The 21630-nt window shown below is 41.1% G+C and overlaps 2 protein-coding genes across 4 annotated transcripts in view; one reads left to right on the forward strand and one right to left on the reverse strand.

The window, feature by feature from the left end:
• Positions 1-4817, reverse strand: part of CCDC146 (coiled-coil domain containing 146) — an 81253-nt gene extending 76436 nt beyond the window's left edge. For both annotated transcript variants that reach the window (XM_069801750.1, XM_069801749.1), the window contains exon 1: positions 4612-4817. The gene's annotated coding sequence lies outside the window, so the exon portion shown is untranslated. The remainder of the gene's footprint in view (positions 1-4611) is intronic.
• A 202-nt stretch (positions 4818-5019) lies between these two features.
• Positions 5020-21630, forward strand: part of FAM185A (family with sequence similarity 185 member A) — a 48014-nt gene continuing 31403 nt past the window's right edge. For both annotated transcript variants that reach the window (XM_069801773.1, XM_069801774.1), the window contains exons 1-3: positions 5020-5542; positions 13134-13243; positions 18435-18527. In XM_069801773.1, coding sequence (XP_069657874.1) covers positions 5149-5542; positions 13134-13243; positions 18435-18527 — 597 coding nt within the window. In that variant the 5' untranslated portion in view covers positions 5020-5148. The remainder of the gene's footprint in view (positions 5543-13133; positions 13244-18434; positions 18528-21630) is intronic.

The raw sequence follows: 21630 nt of genomic DNA on the forward strand, positions 1-21630 counted from the left end.
ATCTACACGTTTTTTCAATACCTCCGGGGATGGTGATTCAACCACTTCCCAGGGCAGCCTGTTCCAATGCTTGATAACCCTTTCGATGAATAAGTTTTTCCTAATATCCAGTCTAAACCTCAGGATATTTATCTACATCTTCATGCTACCTCTTTTTGCACACAAATATTAGAAAATAAAAATTAGTCTGAAAACAAGACAACTGACTTGGTGTTTCACGCTGCATTAGTTAGAAAAATTATGTAATGTAGTTGGAACATCAGAACAGCAATATCTACTCAGACCAAAAGCTGATCTAGCTCTGCATACTTCCAGCCATCACCAGATGCCTGGGGACAGAAGAATCCACCAGTCATAGTGTGGTGATGCTTCCCTGAACTCATCCCATCTTTGAACTCATGCAAAATTTCCATTATCTGCAAAATCCAGGGGAATGGAGATTTTCATCTTATCTCTGCATGATGTGAGCAACAAGTGCTTTTTGTTTGTTTTAAATCTGGCTCCTTGATGCCACCCAGTTCTTATACTGGATGAGTCACTGAATAATCACAATATTTCTATGCCACAAGGTTTTTTCTAACATTGTATATTCATTTGATAATCCTTTTTCCAGGCTGAAGAAGCCAATCTACCTGCTGTCACTGGCATGGAAGCCCTTCTCTGCTTTACACTGTCCTTGTCATCCTTCTCCAAAACTTTGCCAGTTCTACCATATCCTCTTTAAGGAGAAGGGAAGAGATGAGAGCTACAGATAATATTAATTACATAGGAGTACCATGGATTTATTCAATCACACAGTGATCTTTTCATCCCCTAAAATTTTTTATTTTCTAAATGCTTCTTTCCTAAAGTTAAAGCTTACAGTCTTCCAAGCAGCAGACCTATTTTAACTGGGAAGAGCCTGTGCTTCAGCATGAAGGGATGTATCTTTAAACAACAAAGCTATGCCAACATTAAATGATCATTAAAATTAAAATTACATCATGTACAATAGGGCATTATAATATGCATGTATTTCAGAATGGATTGTTTGATTTGACTGTACAACCTCATAGACAACTACTTTGGGAGAATGAGAGCACAACGCACACCTAAACTGCATAACAATTTCTGTTATAAGTTCCATTGTTTCTCCTTGTTTTTAAGTTTCTGCTATTTGGGATGGAATCACCCTGAGCCGCACAAACTTTATCTGCTGGAGTTCTAATTAGATATGGCTAAGACAGGGAGAATTTGAATGGTAAGATTTGCCACTTCCCTTTTCATGTGGTTTCCATGAGGAACTTAATTTCCTCAGAGAATTTCTGGTAGCATGACAAACAAAAAATCCCTGAAATCCAAACCATTGTGTGCTTTGGAGACTGCCTCCCTCTGCCATTTCTGAGAAGAAATGGTTACCATCACCATACACACACTAAAATACTGAGGGAAAAACAAAGCATGCTTTGCCTACCCACTGAAACCTAGACATGCTTTGAGAACTAAGGCTCAAGGAAGCAGTTCAGAAATACATCACTGAAAAAAATACGAATTACAAAATACAAATAAAAGAACTAAACCAGTGTAATACAAATATTTCGTAATAGAAACACATGAGAATTTTTAATAAAATTGGAAAAAATATCCTGACTACATGAGAATTTTTAATAAACTTGAAAAAATATTCTGACTACAAAATTCTTAAGCCTTATGATATGGAGGAATGCTGATAAGTAGCTAGCCCTGTGTGCAGTGAACTTTGCCCAAACGCTGGATGTTAACTCAAAGTGTTCTTGCATCTGCAGGTAGGAGCCTCAGCATGGGTGTAACACCAGCAAGAACACTCCTGCAGGGCGGCCCCATTTTCCTGAGCAGTGAAGTCACATTATTTCTTCATTACAATTATAGCAAATGGGTGAACTTAATCCTGCCCAGGCAGACTAAGTTTATGCCCTGTGGGGACCTGAAGCAGTCTGATCTTATTCTGTGATTAATTCCAAATATAAAAGTTCAAAAAATGTATTCCTTCCACAGCCTCTCCTGTATATTCTTTTTATTTAATTCCTCTTCCCTTGAAATATCTCTCTCACTTATCTTAGCCTAAAAGCACCTCTGATAATGCTCTGGCTTTAAAATCTATTCTATAACACTTTATAACGTCCAGTTTTTGTTATTTTTTGCATGAAATACAGAATATTCTTTGGCCTGAACCAACACTGTAAGTAAATATATGGCAAAATATATGGCAAAATGGCTAGTAAGCATTGTAATTCACTAAGGAATCACGCAGGCATGTTGAAATTGGAGCTCTAATATAAATCTTAATTTATAAATTTGATATAGTTTTCTTTTCCTGCAAGTGACAAGTCAGAAAATTAAAGATTAAAATAAATCTCATTTTACGGTTGGACTCTGCTGTGTGCCATACCAGCTGATATGGGATAGGCTGGAATTCAATCAAGAGCATTGAAATGAAACTGAATCAATATTATAGTCAAAATATAGATGGCATAAGTAAAACATGAAAAACATGAGGTTTCATATGTATGGAGAAAGAAGAACTTCTTCCTAGCAATTACTTTTATTGTTTTCTTCAGTATTTTTAACCATATAAGTGAGCTTAGACTGTATCTAATGAAAAAAAAAACAACACAAAGCAGTGAAATGTACACATAGGTAAGGCTTAAGCATCTTTGAATGGTTTCTTGAACAAAGTTCTCAATCACGCAAAACTTGACAATATTAAAGATGATGCATAGCATAGTACAGAGCCCAACCTGATAAACCTCTGCCTACGTGAGGAGCATCAAATACCAAGATACTGGAGGAAAAGGAGGCAGTTGGAAAGCAGCACTAGCGTTTAAGAGGAGGTAGGAAACAATGATAAGGAACAGCAGCACTGACTGCAGGGAGAAAGCGGTGGCAGTAGTAGGTCCCACCTAACCAAAGACCTGGGATTCCCTTTGAACAGTCCGTTAATAGAGTTCTTTGTTGAATTGGCTGTCATCTAGTGGAATTATAGCACATTGCACCACACTTCTTACAGGTCTGTAACGGTTTCCCTGACAAATTCTCTAACAAACATTTAGATTTGCTATTTGGTCTCAAGAGTGAGAATTTTGTAATATTTTTTCCAAAAATCAACTATTTCTGAAGATGTGAAAAAAATTATTTCTATCCCCTGTCATGTCCCAAGATATTTCTTGATACATTTTTGTCTTTCTAGAACTATTTTCCTATACTAAACTGTCATATGGCAGGCTGGCCCTTTTTGTGTTTCATTTAATGATTTTTGAGACTGAATAATGTAAACCAATGAAATAATTTAACTTGAAGGGCCTTATTGATGAATATGAATGTTTATTAAACTTTCCACAGTGAAAATTACAGATGGACCAAAAAGCTAGGGCCATCTTCTTTCCTCTTGGACACTCAGATCTCATTTCAGATTCATAATCAATGCCAGACAGTGATAAAAATGGAAAGGAGGCTAAGGAGATGAAAGGAGCTTGATGACCAAATATCACATTGCACAGCTTGCACAGTTATTTTTGGAAAAGAAGAAAAACAACACATGGAGTACAAAAGGCAGCAAATAAATAAAGTAACAGACCCAGATTTTACTATTTCTTGTGTTGCAACGTAGCTAAGACAACGCACCTTTCTGTGCGCGTTACACTCTCGTTATTGGCAGTAAACGACATCTATGACAAGAATGCAGCCCCTGACTTTACATGATCTATGCCCACATCCCCTACCTCTTCTTTTTTTTAAAATCATAGTACAGTGATAATGTGGACTATGAAGTCCCTAAAAGTCTTTCTAACCGAATTCAGGAGTTCCCCACTTGTTTGTAAACCCTATAAGGACAATCGTCTCATGACGTATTTGTACACAACTCAGGAAAATATTTATTTGGCTGGCTTTAGAACTGCTAGGCTGTTTGTTAACTCCTAAAAATCAGTCACAGTAAATAACATGTTAACCGAGCTGCCTCTACAGAGACCAATTCTGGGGCTCTGCGACACCACTTTTGAAAAAACTGTTTTTCCAGCACATCTGCCAAACTGCTTCTTCATCCTCTGACCGAGGACATTTCAACGCCTGCGGTCTCACTGTAGGCTTAAGCGTAACAAAGACCAGGCTGCCACCCAAAACCCCGCCATTTCCCCCTTCCCATTCCTCTCTTCTTCCCTGCGTCCTCCTTGCAGGCGTTAAATCCCGTGGCTGCAGAGGCTGCTGCGTCAGGGAGCTGAGCAGGCTGAAACCCAAGCAGCACGGCTCTTCCATTGGAAACCGCGGCTTGGCTGCACCACGATCAGCCCGAGGGGACCACGGAAAAGGCCCTCACGCCCTGAGGCACCTCGTATTCTCACGCACGAGGTGGCACCACCCCGGCCCCCCGGAGCGGGGGGAAGACTCCCGGCACCCAGGGAGGCGGGCGGGCCCCGGCCCACCCGGGACGCCTCAAACAGGACTGAGGCGGCCCCGAGGCCCGGCACCGCTGGACTCGCTTCCCACCTCTGCGTTAGGGCCGCGGTTTTGCCTCCCCCGATCCCGACCCCGGTCCCGGCCCCGGACGCCGCAAGTCCCTCCAGGCCGCGCAGACCCCGGCCCGCCGCAGGGCCTTACCTGTGCGGCCGCGGCCGGCCCGGCCCGGCCCGGCCCGGCCCCGCCTCGCCGGGCGGCGTCCCCCGTCCCTATGGCGACGCCGGCTGGCCGCCTTCGGCCTCCCTCGACCGCCCCCGGCCCTCACCCTCGCTCCCGATTGGCTTTAGCGTCCCGCTACGCTGCCCAATAGCAGCAGACTACGGAAATGCTCCGCCTTCCCCCCTTGGCTGATAGGCCGATGAGGACGGCCGGCGTCGCCCGTTTTCCGGCGACTGTAGTTCCTTCCGCCCGCTGGCGAACCACGACTCCCGGGAGACTCCTGGGTGGGCGGGGCTGGCGCCTGTCGCTGCCCGGGCGCGCGCCAGCGGCCGCCGCCTGTTTACCGGCCGCCCCGGTGCCTCTCCCCGCCTGCAGCCGCGTCACGTGACGTGACGTGGCGGGGCGCGGGCGGGGGTAACGGCCGTCCGCCGTGAGGAGCGGCTCCCTGCCCCGTCGCGTCCCGCCCCGCCTCGCCTCAGGGGGCTTCTGCCGCGGCTCCCCGGGGCCCCGCCGGGCGGCATGAGGGCGCTGCCCCCGCGCTGGGGGCCTCTGGCGGTGCGGGCGGCGGGCGGGTGGTGGGGGCCGGCCGCCCCCCGCCGCGGCTGCAGCGGCTCCGCCGAGGCCGGCGGCCGTAAGGCCCTTCGGGAGTGGGCGCTGGCGGTCAGCCCGCGGGGGCGGCTGCGGGTGCGGCTGCCCTGCCAGGTGAGCGTCCGCCCGCTGGACCCGCAGCGCTACCCGGGCGCCGACCGCGTTCTGGTGGCCGTCAGCGGCGCCGGCGGCAGCCCCCCGCCCCGCGGCCGGCAGCAGGACCGCGTCCGGGTGGAGTACGACGAGGCGCTGGAGCAGATGGCGATCGTCGCGGACGGCGTGGACAGCAAGACCGCCGTGGACGTCAGGACGCCCGTGAAGTTCGGTGGGTGAAGCGGCGGCGGGGGTCCCTCGGCGGGCGAGGCGGCTGCGCGGCCGGCTGTCAGCCCTCTCCTTGCGGCGTGCTGGCACGGGGAGCCCGCGGGGAGAGGGGGTCGGTCCCTCAGGCGGTGGCGCTCACCGGGGGCTGTGCCGGCACCGCTGCCGCTCCGGCTGGAAGCGCTGTTGGCAGCGGGTGTTCGGAAATGGCGTCGTGCCCCCTCGCATTAAGGAGGTTCGAAGAGTCCCGGTTTTTTTCTGCGTTTTCCTGACTTCTTCGGTGTTTGCGTAGATGGTTTGTTGCTGACCCTCTTGTCAGCAAGAGTTAATGCTGAAACTTCTGCTGTTGAGTGATAGTTACAACGCACGCTTTTATTTTTGCCCTGACAGCTGGTGTTCCAGGAAAGATGTAACTGCAGCTCAGCTGGGAGACAGCAGTCCTCAGTATGTGCTATGCACACCTGCAGCTAAAGGTTGTTCCCAGTAGGGTTGTTTGGATCTACCAGCAACATTGGTGGTTGTTACGCTGAGACAGGGATCAAAAACGTTTGGAAGGTAACAATATAGATAAAACGCCAAGAAGGGCTCCTTTGTCTCGTGCAAGTCTTGCATTATCTTTTTGGACATGTCCTAGTTTCAGCTAGGATAGAGTTAACTGTCTTCCTAGTAGCTGGTACACAAGGCAAAAATCTATGCAGGGTTTCTGGTAGGGAACCTACAAACAACTTGGGAGAGCAGCTGTAGTGGCTGAAACCAATAAACAACTGTGCTGGACTGAAATACTGGCAGGGAAGGAAAAGGCAAGCTTGCTAGGATAATTCCCCTCAGGGAGCTGAGGTTTAGGAAGTACTTGACCCAGAGAGATTTGTGTTTAGTCATTGATGTGGGTTTTTTTCCTATGGATTTGTGCCGTTGCCTGTACAGTGCAGAGTAAGTTTCACTGTGCTGGAAAAACTTTTCAGCGTACAAAAAACACGGTCCTTTGGTTTGCTTCAAGTGGTTGTTCAAGACTGCTGCTTTATTTCATTTGATGCTCTGCTGCAGTTGTGGTATGAGAAATGGTAAATAATCTCATTCTACTTACACTTCATACATGTCATCTATGACTTTTGTAGAGTGTGGTGTTATATTTTCTTGGTTCCAGCTTTTCCAAACCCTTACAGCAAAGACATTCTGCACCTTTTATCTTCTCTTATTTTTTTTCCTATATCTTGAATTTTGCTATGTCGTTTTTTGGTTTTTGGGGTTGGGGTTTTTTTCATGTTTTCATTTAGAAGGACTTGAACTGTATATCATTCAAAATGGAGAAGTGCTATGGATTTATCACAGCAGTATTCTCTTTCATTTTCTAGTCTTACTCATCCCTATAATTTACAACATTTTTTTTCTTTTTTTGAGCACTGTTGATAACTGAAGGTGTGTTTCTTAAATATGTTTACCAAAACTTATGGTCTCTTTTGTTTCCTAACAACTAATATACAGCCAAACATTCTGTAAATAAAATCAGGGGCTTCTCCTCCTCCTTGCCCTCAGTGTGCTTTACTTTGTCTATGTTAGAATAGGCATAATGATTTGTAGCATGAGTCTAGCTAGCCCGCTGTTCTGTCTCCAACAGTAGTCATAAACAGGTGCTCAGGGAAGAGTAAGAACAGGACAAACATGCATGATACTTCATCTAAGTGTTCTCTTAGCTGTCAACTCTTTTCAGCTTGGGGGATTTTCTGAGCCTGATATAGCTCAGCCCCTCAGTGGATCTCTCTTCCAAGTGTCCACTTAAACAGGTAAACAGATTCAGGGTAGGAGCTTCCTGGCAAACTCCATGCCTCGTGGCAAAAAGTCCCACAAGGCATACCATCCATTCAAATTCTTGCTGTTTTATCATTTGAGTAAGTGGTATTCCAAGGTCTTTCTGCATTTTGTCAGTGAGTTTTTTTAACTAGTCTGAATAATTCAGTGTCACTGATGAAACTTTTCAACCTTGGTATTTCTGCTGATTTCCGAATTCATGTAGTATTGAAGATGATGCACAGTTTACACCTAAAAGACAATACAGGACTAAGTGTTTTGTTAAAGACATCTGAAAATCCAAGTTCATTCTCTTAAACAAATCAACTGTTAACTATGTATTCATTGACTCTTTCACTGAACTGTAGCAGGACTGTCTTCTCCAAGAGACTTTTGTAGCTTTTACTCTTCCCTAAGAATTGTCAGTTACGTTCTTACAGCTTTTTTTTTTTCTTTCCTGCTTGGCAAGTGCAAAGATTACCTTGGCTTGTCTGTAGTACATTCAGAAAGTCCATCCCAGGATTACAGACAATCAAACTGAAACCCAGCGTCTCATTTATTACCCTTCATTTCTCTGGTACCAGGTCTGTCTGGTTACTGTAGCTGTTAGTAACTTAATATTTCAGTTTCTTCAGGATCTCTGAGTGACTATTATGTGTTACTCCAGACTTGGTTACTCTTGGGGATAGAATTCATTGTATTGAGATCTGGAGAATCTCAGCTGTCATAAAGAGTTTCAATGTGGGGAACCTTCCCAAAAGGTCTCAATAATGAATCATGATTGATGGAAAAAAAAAAATCATTTAGCTTTTGTCCTGTCTTTTGAGATTCTTATGATAGTCTGAATGTCAACCACCCCTGCAGACTGTCTTACAGCCTTCCTTCTTGAAGTAGGTTTTATTAGTTTGTAGGTTTCTAAGCTGTTCCATATGGGTTTGTGGTAAGCTCATGCAATTCAGGTTCCCTGGATGGTCTGTGGATTATAGCCCCCTTCTACTAGTTGCTGTTTGTCACCCCATAATTAGCATGATGTTAGTATTGTCAGTTCATGCTGTTATCCAGGCAAATCCAGAGATATATTTCCTAAATATAAATATTTTTTTGTACTCGGTGAAGTAGAATTGCTACTTGCCAGTGAGGTTCTACTTTGTGTCCATTCAGCTCTGGCTTAGTTTCTGGGTTCTCTGAGTAGTAGTTTATGCTTGTGTTGTTCCTCTTCTTTATTTAGGAAAGAATTATCCATTAAACATCATTGCATAAGCAAAAGATCTTATCCCTTGTAAAAACATAGCTCAAAACAGAAAGAAACTGTTGTTGCTCTGCAAGCACTTTGGCTTTTCTCTGGCCTTCCTTGAATGCGTGAGGAGGATGTAAACTCTGTTCTGTTTAGACCGTTTTATCTGAGCTCTCTTTCTGTCACTTAGCTGTAAGAAGTTGAGAAGTTGATGTGAATGTCTTTACAGTATTCTAGCTTCTTTTTTTATTTTGGAAGTGAAGGCATTTCATAACAGCTTTTGCAATTTAGGTTGGAGCTTATCCAGGAAGCTCTAAGTTAGGTAAAACTCCTTACACCCCGAAGAGCATGTGCAGAAGATGCTGGAGGATAAGCTTAAGTATGCATTTTAAACCAAAAGCAACTTGTAAGCAGCTCAGCAGGGCAAGTACTAAAGGATCCTCTATTTCTGTCTTAGTGTCTAGTTTTATGCTGTGTATAGTCTTTCAATATCATGCACAATCTGATAATCCTCTCTGATACATTTAACCTTCAAAGATGATAGATGTCAATGAATTTCTGTTTAATCTAGATTACTTATTTATTTTTCTTCAGGTCACGTGTATACGTTAGCTATTTATTCCAGGGACAGTGTAGGCACATGGCTGTAGGTTCGCAGTCTGCTTAGCACATAGAGAACCCTGTGTCTTAGCATGTCGAACTGCATGTGCTAATTAAACCTAAAACCAGCTCTTTGATTTCTGGTTACTGTACAGTGTCGGAGTACTCAGAAGTAAACCTAACTGAGGTCTTGCATAACCAGAATTTGAGAATCATCCGTCTTGTTTTACCATGTTTTGCTGTTCTGATGTTTTGCTTTAGTACATACATATTGTATTAGAATCACAGGATAATCTGGGTTGGAGGGGACCTCAGAAGGTTTCTAGTTTAACCTCTGGTTTAAAGCAGGGTCAGCTCCAAGGTCAGAGGAGGCTGCTCAGGATTTTATCCAGTCTGGTTTTGAAACACCCAAGAATGAAGACTATACAACCTCCTTTGGCAAACTGTTCCAATGCTTTTTGCATATTGTACCATGGTGAAGAGAACAGAGGCTTCAAAGTCAAGGAGGAGAACCTTGAGTGTTGAAGTGGTAGCCAAGATTCATGGAGTAGAATACCAAAGCTCTGTCCCCTCTGGCACAGGATCAAGCACTCCTGGGCTAAGCCCACTTGTAAGCTAGTATGTTTTTTTGTTACTGATTCTCTCCTTGGGAAAGCTTAACTCTTCCACATTAGTCTTATTTAAGTCCCTGAGATCACTTAGCTGTTTGGCTAAACACTGTAGATACTTGTGGAACTAAGCCAACTGAATGAATGTATGGGTCTTGAAGGTTTCTGTGAATTACCAAATTCATAATTTTATGGGATCACTTAAACAATTTTTATGCCTGCTTATATGAGGGGAGAACCTAAGCTCCCGGGACTGCTTGTTTCTGCTTTTTATGTTAGTGGAAAGCGAATGTGAATGTTTTCAACAGTGTATTTTTCTGAAGTCTTAACATTTTAATGAGTTGGAAAAAAAGGTCATCAGTGTCTACTCCTAAGTATGGCAGAGTTACAGCCTCAGAGTAGCAGATGCTATAATCTGACGCCCTCAATAAATAGTTTGTCCTGGACTGAATTATTTTACATGCATGCTTACTTACTGGTAAGCTTCCTCTGAGCAGAGAAGTAGATCATCATGAAGTACTTCTAGTAGTCCAGGGCTGCTGAGTCACTTTAAAATCAGTAATTTTCCAGTCTATTTCAAATATTACAGCTTAAGGTGGTATTTCTGGGGTACCCCTGCCTACATTCTGATACCAAAGTTCTTTTTTCCCCTATGTACCTTTATTTCCAATACAAATCCTTTGCACCTCAGAGACCTTCATGCATTTTTTGAGGTTTGTGTGGCTTCAGCCCTCATCTTTGCTAAGGGGGAATCAAGCTAGCTATTTTTGGAGCTTTGGCACTGAAACATTGTATCCTGTTCCTCCTTGCTTGTTAAAATTTCTTTAGCAATATTATCCAGCTTTTAGCCTGCCTCTTTGTGGAGTCATTTGTCCTTGCTTCAGGAAGCCTATTTGTGAGACAGAGGGGCTCCATTACTTGTCCACTAATTTTTGGTATATCAAGGCTAGCAAAGCGCTGTAACTCTGCAGAGGATCAAGGCACAAAGTATGTCTCCAGGAATCCCTGGTGTTTTTTAACAGCATGCTCATGAATCCCTAGACTTGCATGTCCTCTTTTGACACCCATCTTTGATACAGCTAGGATTATACTACTAATCTACCTTTCAAATTATGGCCATAATATGCCCTGCAGGATCAGCAGTTTTTAACCTTATACTTGTAAAAGTCCTACTAAATTGGTATAATGGCTAAACTGACTGCTCTTAAGCCTTTTCCTCACCCCTTTTGACAGAAACAATAAGGGCAAGAGGGTATCAGGTTGATTGAATTCAAAGATTTGCACAGGCAAACTGGCTTTTGGACCTCTCTCTTCTCAGAAAGCGAAATTAAAAAAGTCTCAGATGTAGATCCTCCCAAGGACTGTGCAGTTTTCCAGTGGGTGAATTGAGCAGTTTTGAGCAAGACAGCTTGTATTTCAAAAATAATATTGCTTTCTTTTTGAACTCTACAGGTTTGTGCTGTGCAGGGACATATTGTTTCAAATGTAGATGTTTGGAGAGTGCCTCTATTTGTGTCTCTGGGAACTGTGTTTAAACAATCCAACTGCTCCCTGAGAAGTAAAACCCTATGGAAAAGTTTTGTCTCAACTTCAGAATCTGTAGATCAGCATCGATCAAATTGAAATATCTCAGATACCACTCAGATATTCTTAGTCTCATGAAACTGTCTAGGCTTTAACAACATAAAACCTTGTGGAGCTGGCCCTTGAGTCTCTGATGATAGTCACCAGTCCAGTTTGCTAGGTTTTGTGCTTTTACATGCCTCAAAGCCTATCTTAGAGTTTACTTTAAATTTAAGAAACACACAGTTTGATTAAAATCTTTCTTGGAAGTCTTCTGTGAAGATGCTAAGAAAATAAGATCTCCAAATAAAACTGCTTTCTGGAAAACCTGCTTATCCAGTCCTCCTAGCCCTCTTTCTTAGGGAATTGTTACCTGCAAACACAGTCGGCATCCTTCACTAAATTTAACCTCTTAGCTTACTGTGGCAATAAGGTAGCACTCTTGCAGCAAAGACCTAACATGTTTTATCTCTGCCTCTTGGATTCTCCTGGCTTATTAGGTGGAAAAACTTCCCTTCGTTGTGAATTGGAGCTCTCAATCTCTTGCCTTCATCTGCAAGCTACTGCCATCATGGTTGCAGTGTTTGTCCTGAGCAGCAGTGTGACAGTATTGATCTTCAGCCTCTGCTGTGTTGCAGAGTGTGTTATACATACTCCGATTCTCCTTCTCATATTTCTTGTCACCTTAGCAGCTAGTGGAGGTGGAAGAAAGACTTTCACAGGTGTTTAAATGAAAGTTTCTTTCCCAGATAATCTCCTTTTCTTTAGAGAGTAATAGGCTCACTATCTCTCTCTTAGTCCTCCAGTTATGTGTCTTGCAGCAAACACTTCTGACTCCTGTTCAATTTTTCTTTTTCTCCTTTGTCTTTTTTCCTTAGAACAACAAAACCACTTTTCTTCTCCTGCCTTTACCTTTTGCCAGTTGTTATGGTGGTCATTTATATAAATTATTAGTAGTATAGTCAGAATCCCTAGACTGCACATTCTCAAACTTCTTCCTGGTTCCTTAAACTCAGGGGTGAGCTCAAGTGGCAGAAAAAGGCTTTTGCTGCTCCTGCGTGAAGCATTATGAGCCCATAAATCACTCCCTTGATGACAGAGTTATCTACAAAACCTAGTGACTTTTCTTTGTGAAAGCCTATAAACAGTAATAAGGTGAGGTGATTCAGACTAAGGGCAAACATGCTTCTTCATGCCAGGAGGGTAGGTCAGGCCTTCCAGAAGGCTGGAGAGGAATGACACATGCAAACTCCTCTATACCTGTTCTTGTGTTATGCTGCTTGCTAGTTGAAGCAGTGTAGGTCTAAGCAAGACCAATGTATTTGTGCTGTGGAATCTTACTACTCTACATGTGGCCTTAGACAGCCAGACAACCTTCCCACCCCAAAATCCCTGTCAGGGTACCCAAATGTCTCAGTAGAATTGCTAATAGAATTGGTGACTAGGGTAGCTATGAGATGGAGGTGGAGTTTGGGAGTGGGTTAAAAAAAAAAAAAAAAGATAAATCTTCACTAAAGGACCGCACCCTGCTGATTCCTTGCCAGAGGTTACAGTCACTCTGCTGCCAATAGGCAATGTTCTCTCGAAGCTGGATGGCCATACACAGGCTTACAAAATTTTCAGTGTCAATTGTTGATAGTGACTAGTCATGCAATTGAAAGTATATGGCCAAACTTTGCAAGAAGATTCTTTAGTAACAAGCTGCTTTTTCTCCCTACTATATGTAATTACTATATAAAGCGATCAAGTACTGTGTTAAATAGATCTGACTCTTCTCATTCTGTTGCTAATAAAACTTTTAATTCTAGATCTGGATATCAAAACATCAGGGACTGGCTGTGTGAAGATTCAGAAAATAGAATGTGATAACTGCAAAATAGAAACAGAGAAGGGGACTAGCGTCTTGCAGTCAATAAAGGTATGAAGAACCCTCCCCCACCCCATCAGTGTTTTAAAAGGGATTGTGTGGTGGAATATAGTTTAAGAACTTAAGTACCAGTTCTGGAGATGAGAAGTACTCTGGTATTTTGAAGTGTTACTATGTGTGTAGCATCTCACCTTTATTTATCACATACCATTATGACACAAAGTCAATAATACTAAATGATGTGGAGTCAGAAGTCCAGGTACCTTTGATAGCCAAAGTCGGCAGAAGCAGTGACAGCAGTAAGCCTGATCTCTGTCCATCCTGCTCCTCAAAAAAAAACAAAAAAAAAAGACAGACTGCTATTTCCTGTCTAGTAGGTTAATAGTTATGCTTGCTCAGTTGGGACTTTGCAGTATGCTGCTTTTTTTCCTGTGTTTTGTTTTAATAATTCTGATATATCAGTGCTATTGACAAACTCTTTAGGTTAATTTTCAATCAGAAGTTACACATTACATGTCCAAAATACATGACTGAAATATATCTGATAAATACTGTATAAATCATGGTCATGACCTTGTTTCTTCAGTCTTAAGACTTCAGGTTTGCTGACATAGGCTTTTGTAAAAATAATCAAAGTATATGTCACTTAGGTGCTGTTTGGAATCAAATTCACTTGAATAATTGGGATGGTACCTGCAGGAATTGGTATAAATTCAAAAGAAGGGCTTTTCAAATAGGGTAATTCATAAGTTTAAGTATTTTTGAGATATGAAAAATCTTTCAATGTTTTTCTCTACCATGGTAATATATGATTTTATATTGCACATATGGGAAACTGAACTTAAGGGGAAATTTAATATACAATAGAGCTAGGTTTACTCCATATTTAGTGAACTACAGACAACTGGAATCTTCCAGATTCTGTGTAATTGACCATATTACTCTTAAAAAGGTAACTAAAATCTAACAAAAAATTAACAGTACTATATGTGTTATTGCTGTCTAAAGCTTTGGTTAAACATTACTCTCTTACATAGCAGCAAACAGCAGTACATGAGAAACTACATAATATGAGAAAACAAGGTAGTTTTAGTCAGCAATAGTGACAGTAATCACAGCATGCCATCACAATTGTCAGGAATTTCTTGTGATGTCATGGAAAAAGAGGATTCTCAGGAAAGACAACTAACTAATTTCATGGGCACCTTTTTCATATATAATCTGAGGTGTGAAAAGTGTTGAACTTTAAAAATTAAAAAGTCAGTTCTATTATCCTTGAGACTTCAATGAGCAATGAAACAATACTCTCTAATGAACTGAAAAGAAGGCTGCAAAGTCACCAGTTTGGGGCTCCTGAGACCAACTCCTCCACAGCCTCATTATAGTTTAGAGGAGCTTGGTGTTGCTTTTTTCCTCTGTCAACTTTGAGCCTTGCTTGATTCACAAAAATATTAGGAAGACTACAAGTGTAAAAGATGATCCTTCCCCTGTGCATGCACCTCTGTGTCCACTACGTTGGTGGCCACAGGAAGCTTCTTTGTTCCCTTAAGCCTCAGATGAGAAGAATGGCCTTGTCCCAGAAAGCAGAAGGCATTTAATATTTAAAGTATCAAGAAAGAACTGCAAATTTCTTGTTAAAACAGAGCTTTGGTAGATTATAAGGCTTTGGCTTTTTTAACCAAAATAGTTACCCGAAGTATTCTTTTGGGTTGTGAGTGGTGAGTGGTTGTCTTTGTTCTGGTTACTGTGATAGCTTCAACATATGGGAATAGAGAAGATATGTTACCACTCTTGGTTTTGTTGACTCTGAAGTAGTGAGATGAAGGTTTTGAATTAAAATTACCGACCATGCAGGTGTTTGCAAGAGGAAACAATTGTTCAATTACAGTATCTCTTAGCCATACAACCAGTTCTTAGTCTAATGTTTTTGAGAAGTACTGTAGTTCTAGTAAGGCAACTGTAACTCATTTTTTTTCTAATGCAGGTTCAGGAATTATACTCTGTATTAGCAGAGAAGCAGAATTATTAGTGAGAAGCAGAATTATTCACCTTTGGGGTTTTTTCAAAGCTACTGAAAATCTTACAGACTAGATTCTGTAGTACAGCACAAGAGCCAATTCCCCTTCAGGGAATGTGCTTTACTGAGCAAACTGAAGTGATACTGCCCTCCCCTGGATGGATTCAAGAGCTGTTTAATGTTGCTTCACTATCATGCTCTCCACAAACCTCATTGACTAGCAAAGCAGTAGACTCTTTCTTTACAGTAGAGAGCAAACGATTGTTGATCAATGACTTTAATCCCCACATGACCAGATTTATTTATTTATTTATTCAAGAGCACCAGCAAGCAGCTTCATGACTGCTAATTCTCTTGCCACAGACTGCAAGAAGTTGTTTGTATAACTTGTAATTCAAAAAACTTGCTGATTTTTGGTATACTGTATGGTGTCTTTACAGAAGACCTAGAAATTTGACATCTACTTTCCTTAATCATGCATGCTAGTAATTGAACAGAAAAGATGAGTATTCTCTATGAGTTTTCTAATGGATTTTGACTGGTACTTTTGGTGTGGTAGGCATTATCTGGCCAGTGAGATTTGTTGAGGGTTGTTTTATTGAGATTATTTTTTCTTGATTGTTGTTCTGTAATTGGCAAAAGCGCAGTTCACCCTATCCCTTCGAAGTCTCTAGGTCATCTGATAGTAGCAGTAATTCCAAAATACAGTTAGACTTCTAGGTCTTCTTCAGAGTATAGTGCTGCTTCTTTTTGATTTCTTCCTCCTGCTTCTTACTACAGTCCATCAGCTTAGCAGTGACAGTGGGACCAAGGAGACCCTTCAATTTTGTTTCTGTGTTCAGTGGTTACTTCTGACTCCTTGACTGTGCCAGTGATAACAAGAATTTCCAGATGTCTTGTGCATGGTCAGTGGAAGACCTGCCATGCTTCCTCACCACACACCATGTCTGAGCCTGATTTGTTAAAGACCTGCACCGCTGTCCTTCCTTTCTGTGAACTGAACAAGTTTTTCTGTTTTTCTTTTAACACCTGTCATGGCCTTGACAGCCTTTTACCTCTTCCTTACTCAAACCTTTCTTCCTCGCTAGGAGAAGCCCTATGACAAATTAGTGTTTCTTACTTTTAGCTAGTGGAATGTTCCCTCTTAATGAAAAAGCTACCTGACCATTATAACTTGCTGCTTCTCTCAGCAAATCCTGTTGTGTGTTAGGTGTCTCTATTGACACCTACCTCTGAAAGCCTGTTTTTTTTAAGAGGATAGGGATAAGTCTAATAATTCTGGAGAAGAAAGTTGAGGTACCTGTGTCCCTATCAAAGATTTTTCTATCCCCAAAATGATAGATTAAAAAAAAAATTGAGGAAATAAGTGTGTATGTTGTGGTTTTATTTTATTTAACTATCAGTGGCCATACTGGTAAGTCATTGCTATACATAAATTCTTCTAATCTTATGAGTTCCTGTATTTTTCTCAAGTTATATGCTTGGATGATTTGCTTTTTAACCATTATTCTGATAATATGCCTAATGTAACTGCCTCAAAGGAACTGTGATGTCTGGCTGAAGCATCTAATTTAGCTTTACCCTGTTTACTGTATATGGAGAGAATCATCTATTATATTTGTATAGAAGCTTAACTGAACACTAAGTTATTTACAACCTTTAAAAGGTCTGAAGCACTGCTGTAGTCTCAAGTTAGGGGCGTTGCATTTTACTGTGGGGAAGCGTCTTAAATGAAGAGGAGAAAGCAAGACTTGGGAACACAAAAACAAAGAAACACTGCTGTAGAGTTCTTCCTGACTTATGAAACCCCATGAAACTTCCGATTCTTGGTCTTTCATCAGAAATGTGTTGGAGCAGTATAAGTCCATGTTTTCCATATTGCAAACTTGATTTCATATATATATAAAAAAAGTCCTTAATCTTCTTGTCATCTGCTTAGACCTAGTTAATTCAATTTATTATCGCTTATCCAGACAGGTGTATAATAATCTACATACCTTGAATATTTCTGATATGCTTGATTGTCAAATTTAACAAATGGTGTCCTAAATTAAATAGCATCTACAGGAATAATACCCTTTTCAACAGAAACAAATATATCCAAAAATGGAAGTGGTGGTATGGGAAAATGAAGGATATGGGGGTGGGGGGAGCATATCCAGCATTAAGTATAAAAAATGCTGAATTTTAATTCTGTGTTATTCCAATGTTCACGCTGGTGAACTTAAGCAAAAGAGCTTTGCTGTCGAGATACCTAGACTACTTAAAGTCAAGATTTGTTGAAGTTGCAGCTTATGAATACAGTTAAATGATTTAAATCTGATTTTTAAATTATTTTTTTCCCCTTCTCCCTTCTCACAAATGGTTGGCTTTTACTGTCAAGACCTGTGGGTTTTTTGTCTTTCTGAGATTAGTTTGTGTGTATTTCTGTACATTTTTTTTCTCTTTGTCAGTTTTATGCAACAGCTGAAAGGTATGAGGGCTATAGCATTTTTTGACTTGAAACATGGTTTCTTTGTGGAAAAACTTGAGACTGTAATGCGGATGTATGCAAAATACCTAACTTGAATTAGAATCTGTTTGGAATGAAACACTGTAGGATCTGGTTGTACTTGCAGGCCTCCAGTTTGCACTGGTATGCATCCATAGAAGCTTATGGGTAGTCATAATACTCCAAGCTTAAGTAGCTCTGTGGTGTGTTTGTGTGTGTATATATATATGATTATCTTACAGACTTCTGTGACACTGTAGGTTCCAGATCACTGGAAAGTTTCAGTTTGCTAGTTCATTTTTCACTGCCAGCTCGTGTTTCTCATCTGCTGCAGCACTGGGTATATGCATACCTTGGTTTCTGGATGGAGTATAAATAAAATACAAAGTTCCCTCTTTCTTCCCCTGCTGCTTATTTTAATATATACTGAGTAAATGTTTTTCTAGTTCAAAAAAACAAACCAAAACAAAAAAAACCACCTGTATTGAGATTAAAAGGTTCCTCAGCATCATTCTTTCCCTTGTGTTTCAGTTACAAAGAAAGGTGACTTGTTTTGAGTTTGACTCCACTGGAAATAAACAGCACATTTGGCAATCACCTGAGAAGAAACCTTTACAGTAAAATGGAAGTTTGTGATCCAAGGTGGTTATTGTGGTACAGCTTGAAAAAATGCTTTGCGTATTGTTTTCTAAATATGATTATCCTAACCATATGATTTTTAAACTTTTTTTCAGAGCCATAAAATTGATATACGGACAAATGGTGGTAAAGTAATTGGTCTTGGAACACTTTATGGAAATACAGATATTCGTGCAACAGAGAAGGGTGTAAGTAAGAAGTAAAACTTTGTCTTCAGTGGCTTATTCAGCTTGTCTGTTGCAAAATGACTAAATTTTGAGAATGAGCTGAAGAATATTTAATGACCCTCACTGGTTGATTGTCATTTGACTGTTAACTTAAATTTGTCTGGTTAATTATACTATCTTATCTTATACTTGATTTGGATTAGTAAACAGGCTCCACAGAAAGAGCAGGAATAAGCATGTGATCATTCTATCAGTACAGAGGTTGTATTGTGCTAGCTCATACAGCTCATAAGCTTTAATTATGTAGACCCTCACAACCCTCTTAAACTTTTTACTTGGCTGATATCTAGGCACCTGGATTCTACAATAGGCCCATGAGTTTTAGTCTCTCATGAATAGTGGCTTGATATTTGTACATGCTGTACGCTTCCAGCATTATATGGTTGTAAGAACGGAAGAGTAGAAGGTTTGCATGTTTCTTTGCAGCTGAGGAAATATAATGACATATAGTTCTGAGATGCAATGAGAAGAATCATGACCAGCAATAGAGTTTCATAGAGAAATAGCTTGCTTTTTTCAGCAGATGGCAGTATAAGACAAACATCATACTACTCTAATCTGGTTTGGTTTCTTGCCATAAGGAGTCAACTCTCCATTATTTAAAATAATGTAGAGCTAGACTCCCTTCCATAATGCTACAGTTCTTGTACCCAGTCTGGCTTTTGGGCTCAACTTGAATGTTTAGGCATCATAATATCCATGCCACTGGTTGCCTTAGGACTCATTAGATCTGAAGCATTGCAATATGAACATGTGGAGCCAAGCCAAGTCTGGAAGTAGCTTGGATGCATGCAGTACTCTGTTAGAATCAATAGGTACCCTTAAAACCAGCACCACTGGAAAGAATCTGAAAGTGCAGGTAGCTCTCCCTAGCCAAGGGTAGAACTGAGATCAAGCTATTAAGTTCTAGGAGTCCAAAATCACCTCTGTGAAGTGCCATTTAGCACTGTTCTACACCTTGTAGACTGGGTTCTGAGATCTTATGTTCACTTACACTGAGCCAGCTGTGAGCTGTTCTTAACATCTCTCTGTAAACTAAGAAACTTGCCATTGGATTTTCCAAAAACTGCCAACATTAAATTGCCTGCATTTCTTTGTAGTGGATGCTAGCCTGCCTTTTATGTATAGAAGAGCCCAGAGGCTGCTGTAGCTGTACTATTGTTGGGGATTGTTTAGTCTGGAGAAAAGGAGGCTGAGGGGAGACCTTATTGTTCTCTACAACTACCTGAAAGGAGGCTGTAGTGAGGTGGGTATTGGTCTCTTCTCCCAAGTAACAAGTGACAGGACGAGAGGAAGTGGCCTCAAGTTGTGCCAGGGGAGGTTTAGATTGGATATTAGGAAAAATGTCTTCACCGAAAGAGTTGTCAAGCATTGGAACAGGCTGCCCAGGGAAGTGGTTAATTGATTCATCCCTGGAGGTATTTAAAAGGTGTGTAGTTGTGGCACTTAGGGACATGGTTTAGTGGTGGATCTGGTAGTGTTAGGTTTACAGTTGGACTCAATGATCTTAAAGGTCTTTTCCAACCTAAATGATTCTATGATTGGTATTTCTGCATGAACATTACTTCATCCCAGCAAGACTTCCCAGCATAAAGCAGAGTGGGTAACATCTGACTGTGACATGCTCTCTTGATGCCACAGTTGGACTGATCAGTGCTAATTGATTGGCAGTTCGCTTGGGACTATTACTAGTTAGTGGAGTTAGGATCCATCCTAAGCCACTAGTAGCCACAGGGAGTGTAATAGGGCAGAAGTAGTTTACAGCTTTCTTGGTGTGTCATCCATCTTTCTGCAGAGGGCTTCTGTTGGAGGGATCTGAAGACTGGAATCCTTGCATTCTACCAGTGAATAAGATTGGGTGCAATCTAGGACGTGCTTTGACTGCTGTGGATTCATGCTGTTCACAACGTAATAGCATGGTGGTGGTCTTTAGAGTTGTGCTGCTTAGTCATTTGTCCCAAACTAGTTTGTTACACCAATGCAGTCCATGGAGTTCATTACAAATAGCATCTTGCTGGTGTTGATAAAAACAAGTGGATGGTAGAAAAATTATTAGATCTATATCTACGTGAAAATATAGTTCATGAAAATGAGAAATGTAATTGTTTTGCTTTGAGTCTTTAAATGCTGTTTGAAAACTTTTTTCAGACACACTGTCTTCCTGAAAGAATAAAACAAACTTCATGCATATTAAGTTGAAGTGCTTCTTCGTGATCATAAATATTTATATAGTCTGTAATATTGTTAGAAGTCACTCTTACATTTGTTAAGGTGTAATGACTTGAGTGAAGTGAGTAATTTTTGACTGGAATTTTACAGCTATGGAACAATACTTTGGCTTATGTTATTGGACTTCTCATCAACAAAGTTTGTGTAGTTAGGAAGGACAGTGTGAGATTTCTTTTCTTGGTTGGCCACTTCTGTTAATAATCTGTCAGCCTTATGTCTCCTGTGTATGTTTGTATGAGATGTTTCTTCCATCAGTTGTAGTCATCATTATGTAATTATGGCTATGTCAGCATTTCCAGCCCCCTCCTGGAGGTGGGGAGGGAAAGGATGTGGTAAAAGACACTAAGCACTTGAGAAATAGAGAATATTTTTAAGGGGGAAAATGGAGAAGACACTAGTAAAGTATCTGAGCAAGGGTAGCACAGAAAGGAAGGCCAGGAAGAAGAATATGTTGGGAAGGAGTTGTTTATGTTGTATTTAAACATAGGAAGATGTTAGTTTTCATCTTGAAATCTGTTCAGGTGCAAAAACATTCTCAGTCTGATTTATGAAGGTAGACTGACCTTTTTTCTTAAAAGGGTAAGAAACTGATGGAACTTGAGCATGTGGTCAGTCTCAGTAACTGCAACTCCCAAGGCTCTACTCTCAAGGGAAGGAATTTTTCCAGAAAACCTGGTGGTTCAGTGGACAAAAATAATCAAATTTGTTTGACTGGGGAGTCATTAGCTAATCTGTACCACGGGGACTTTTCTATACCACTTACTTAGCAGAGCCAAACATCTATGTTCTGCCAAAAATTCATAAATGTTAAAGAATTTGGGACTGAAACATATTT

Source organism: Haliaeetus albicilla, chromosome 14 (assembly GCF_947461875.1).
Source record: "Haliaeetus albicilla chromosome 14, bHalAlb1.1, whole genome shotgun sequence".
NCBI lineage: Eukaryota > Metazoa > Chordata > Aves > Accipitriformes > Accipitridae > Haliaeetus > Haliaeetus albicilla.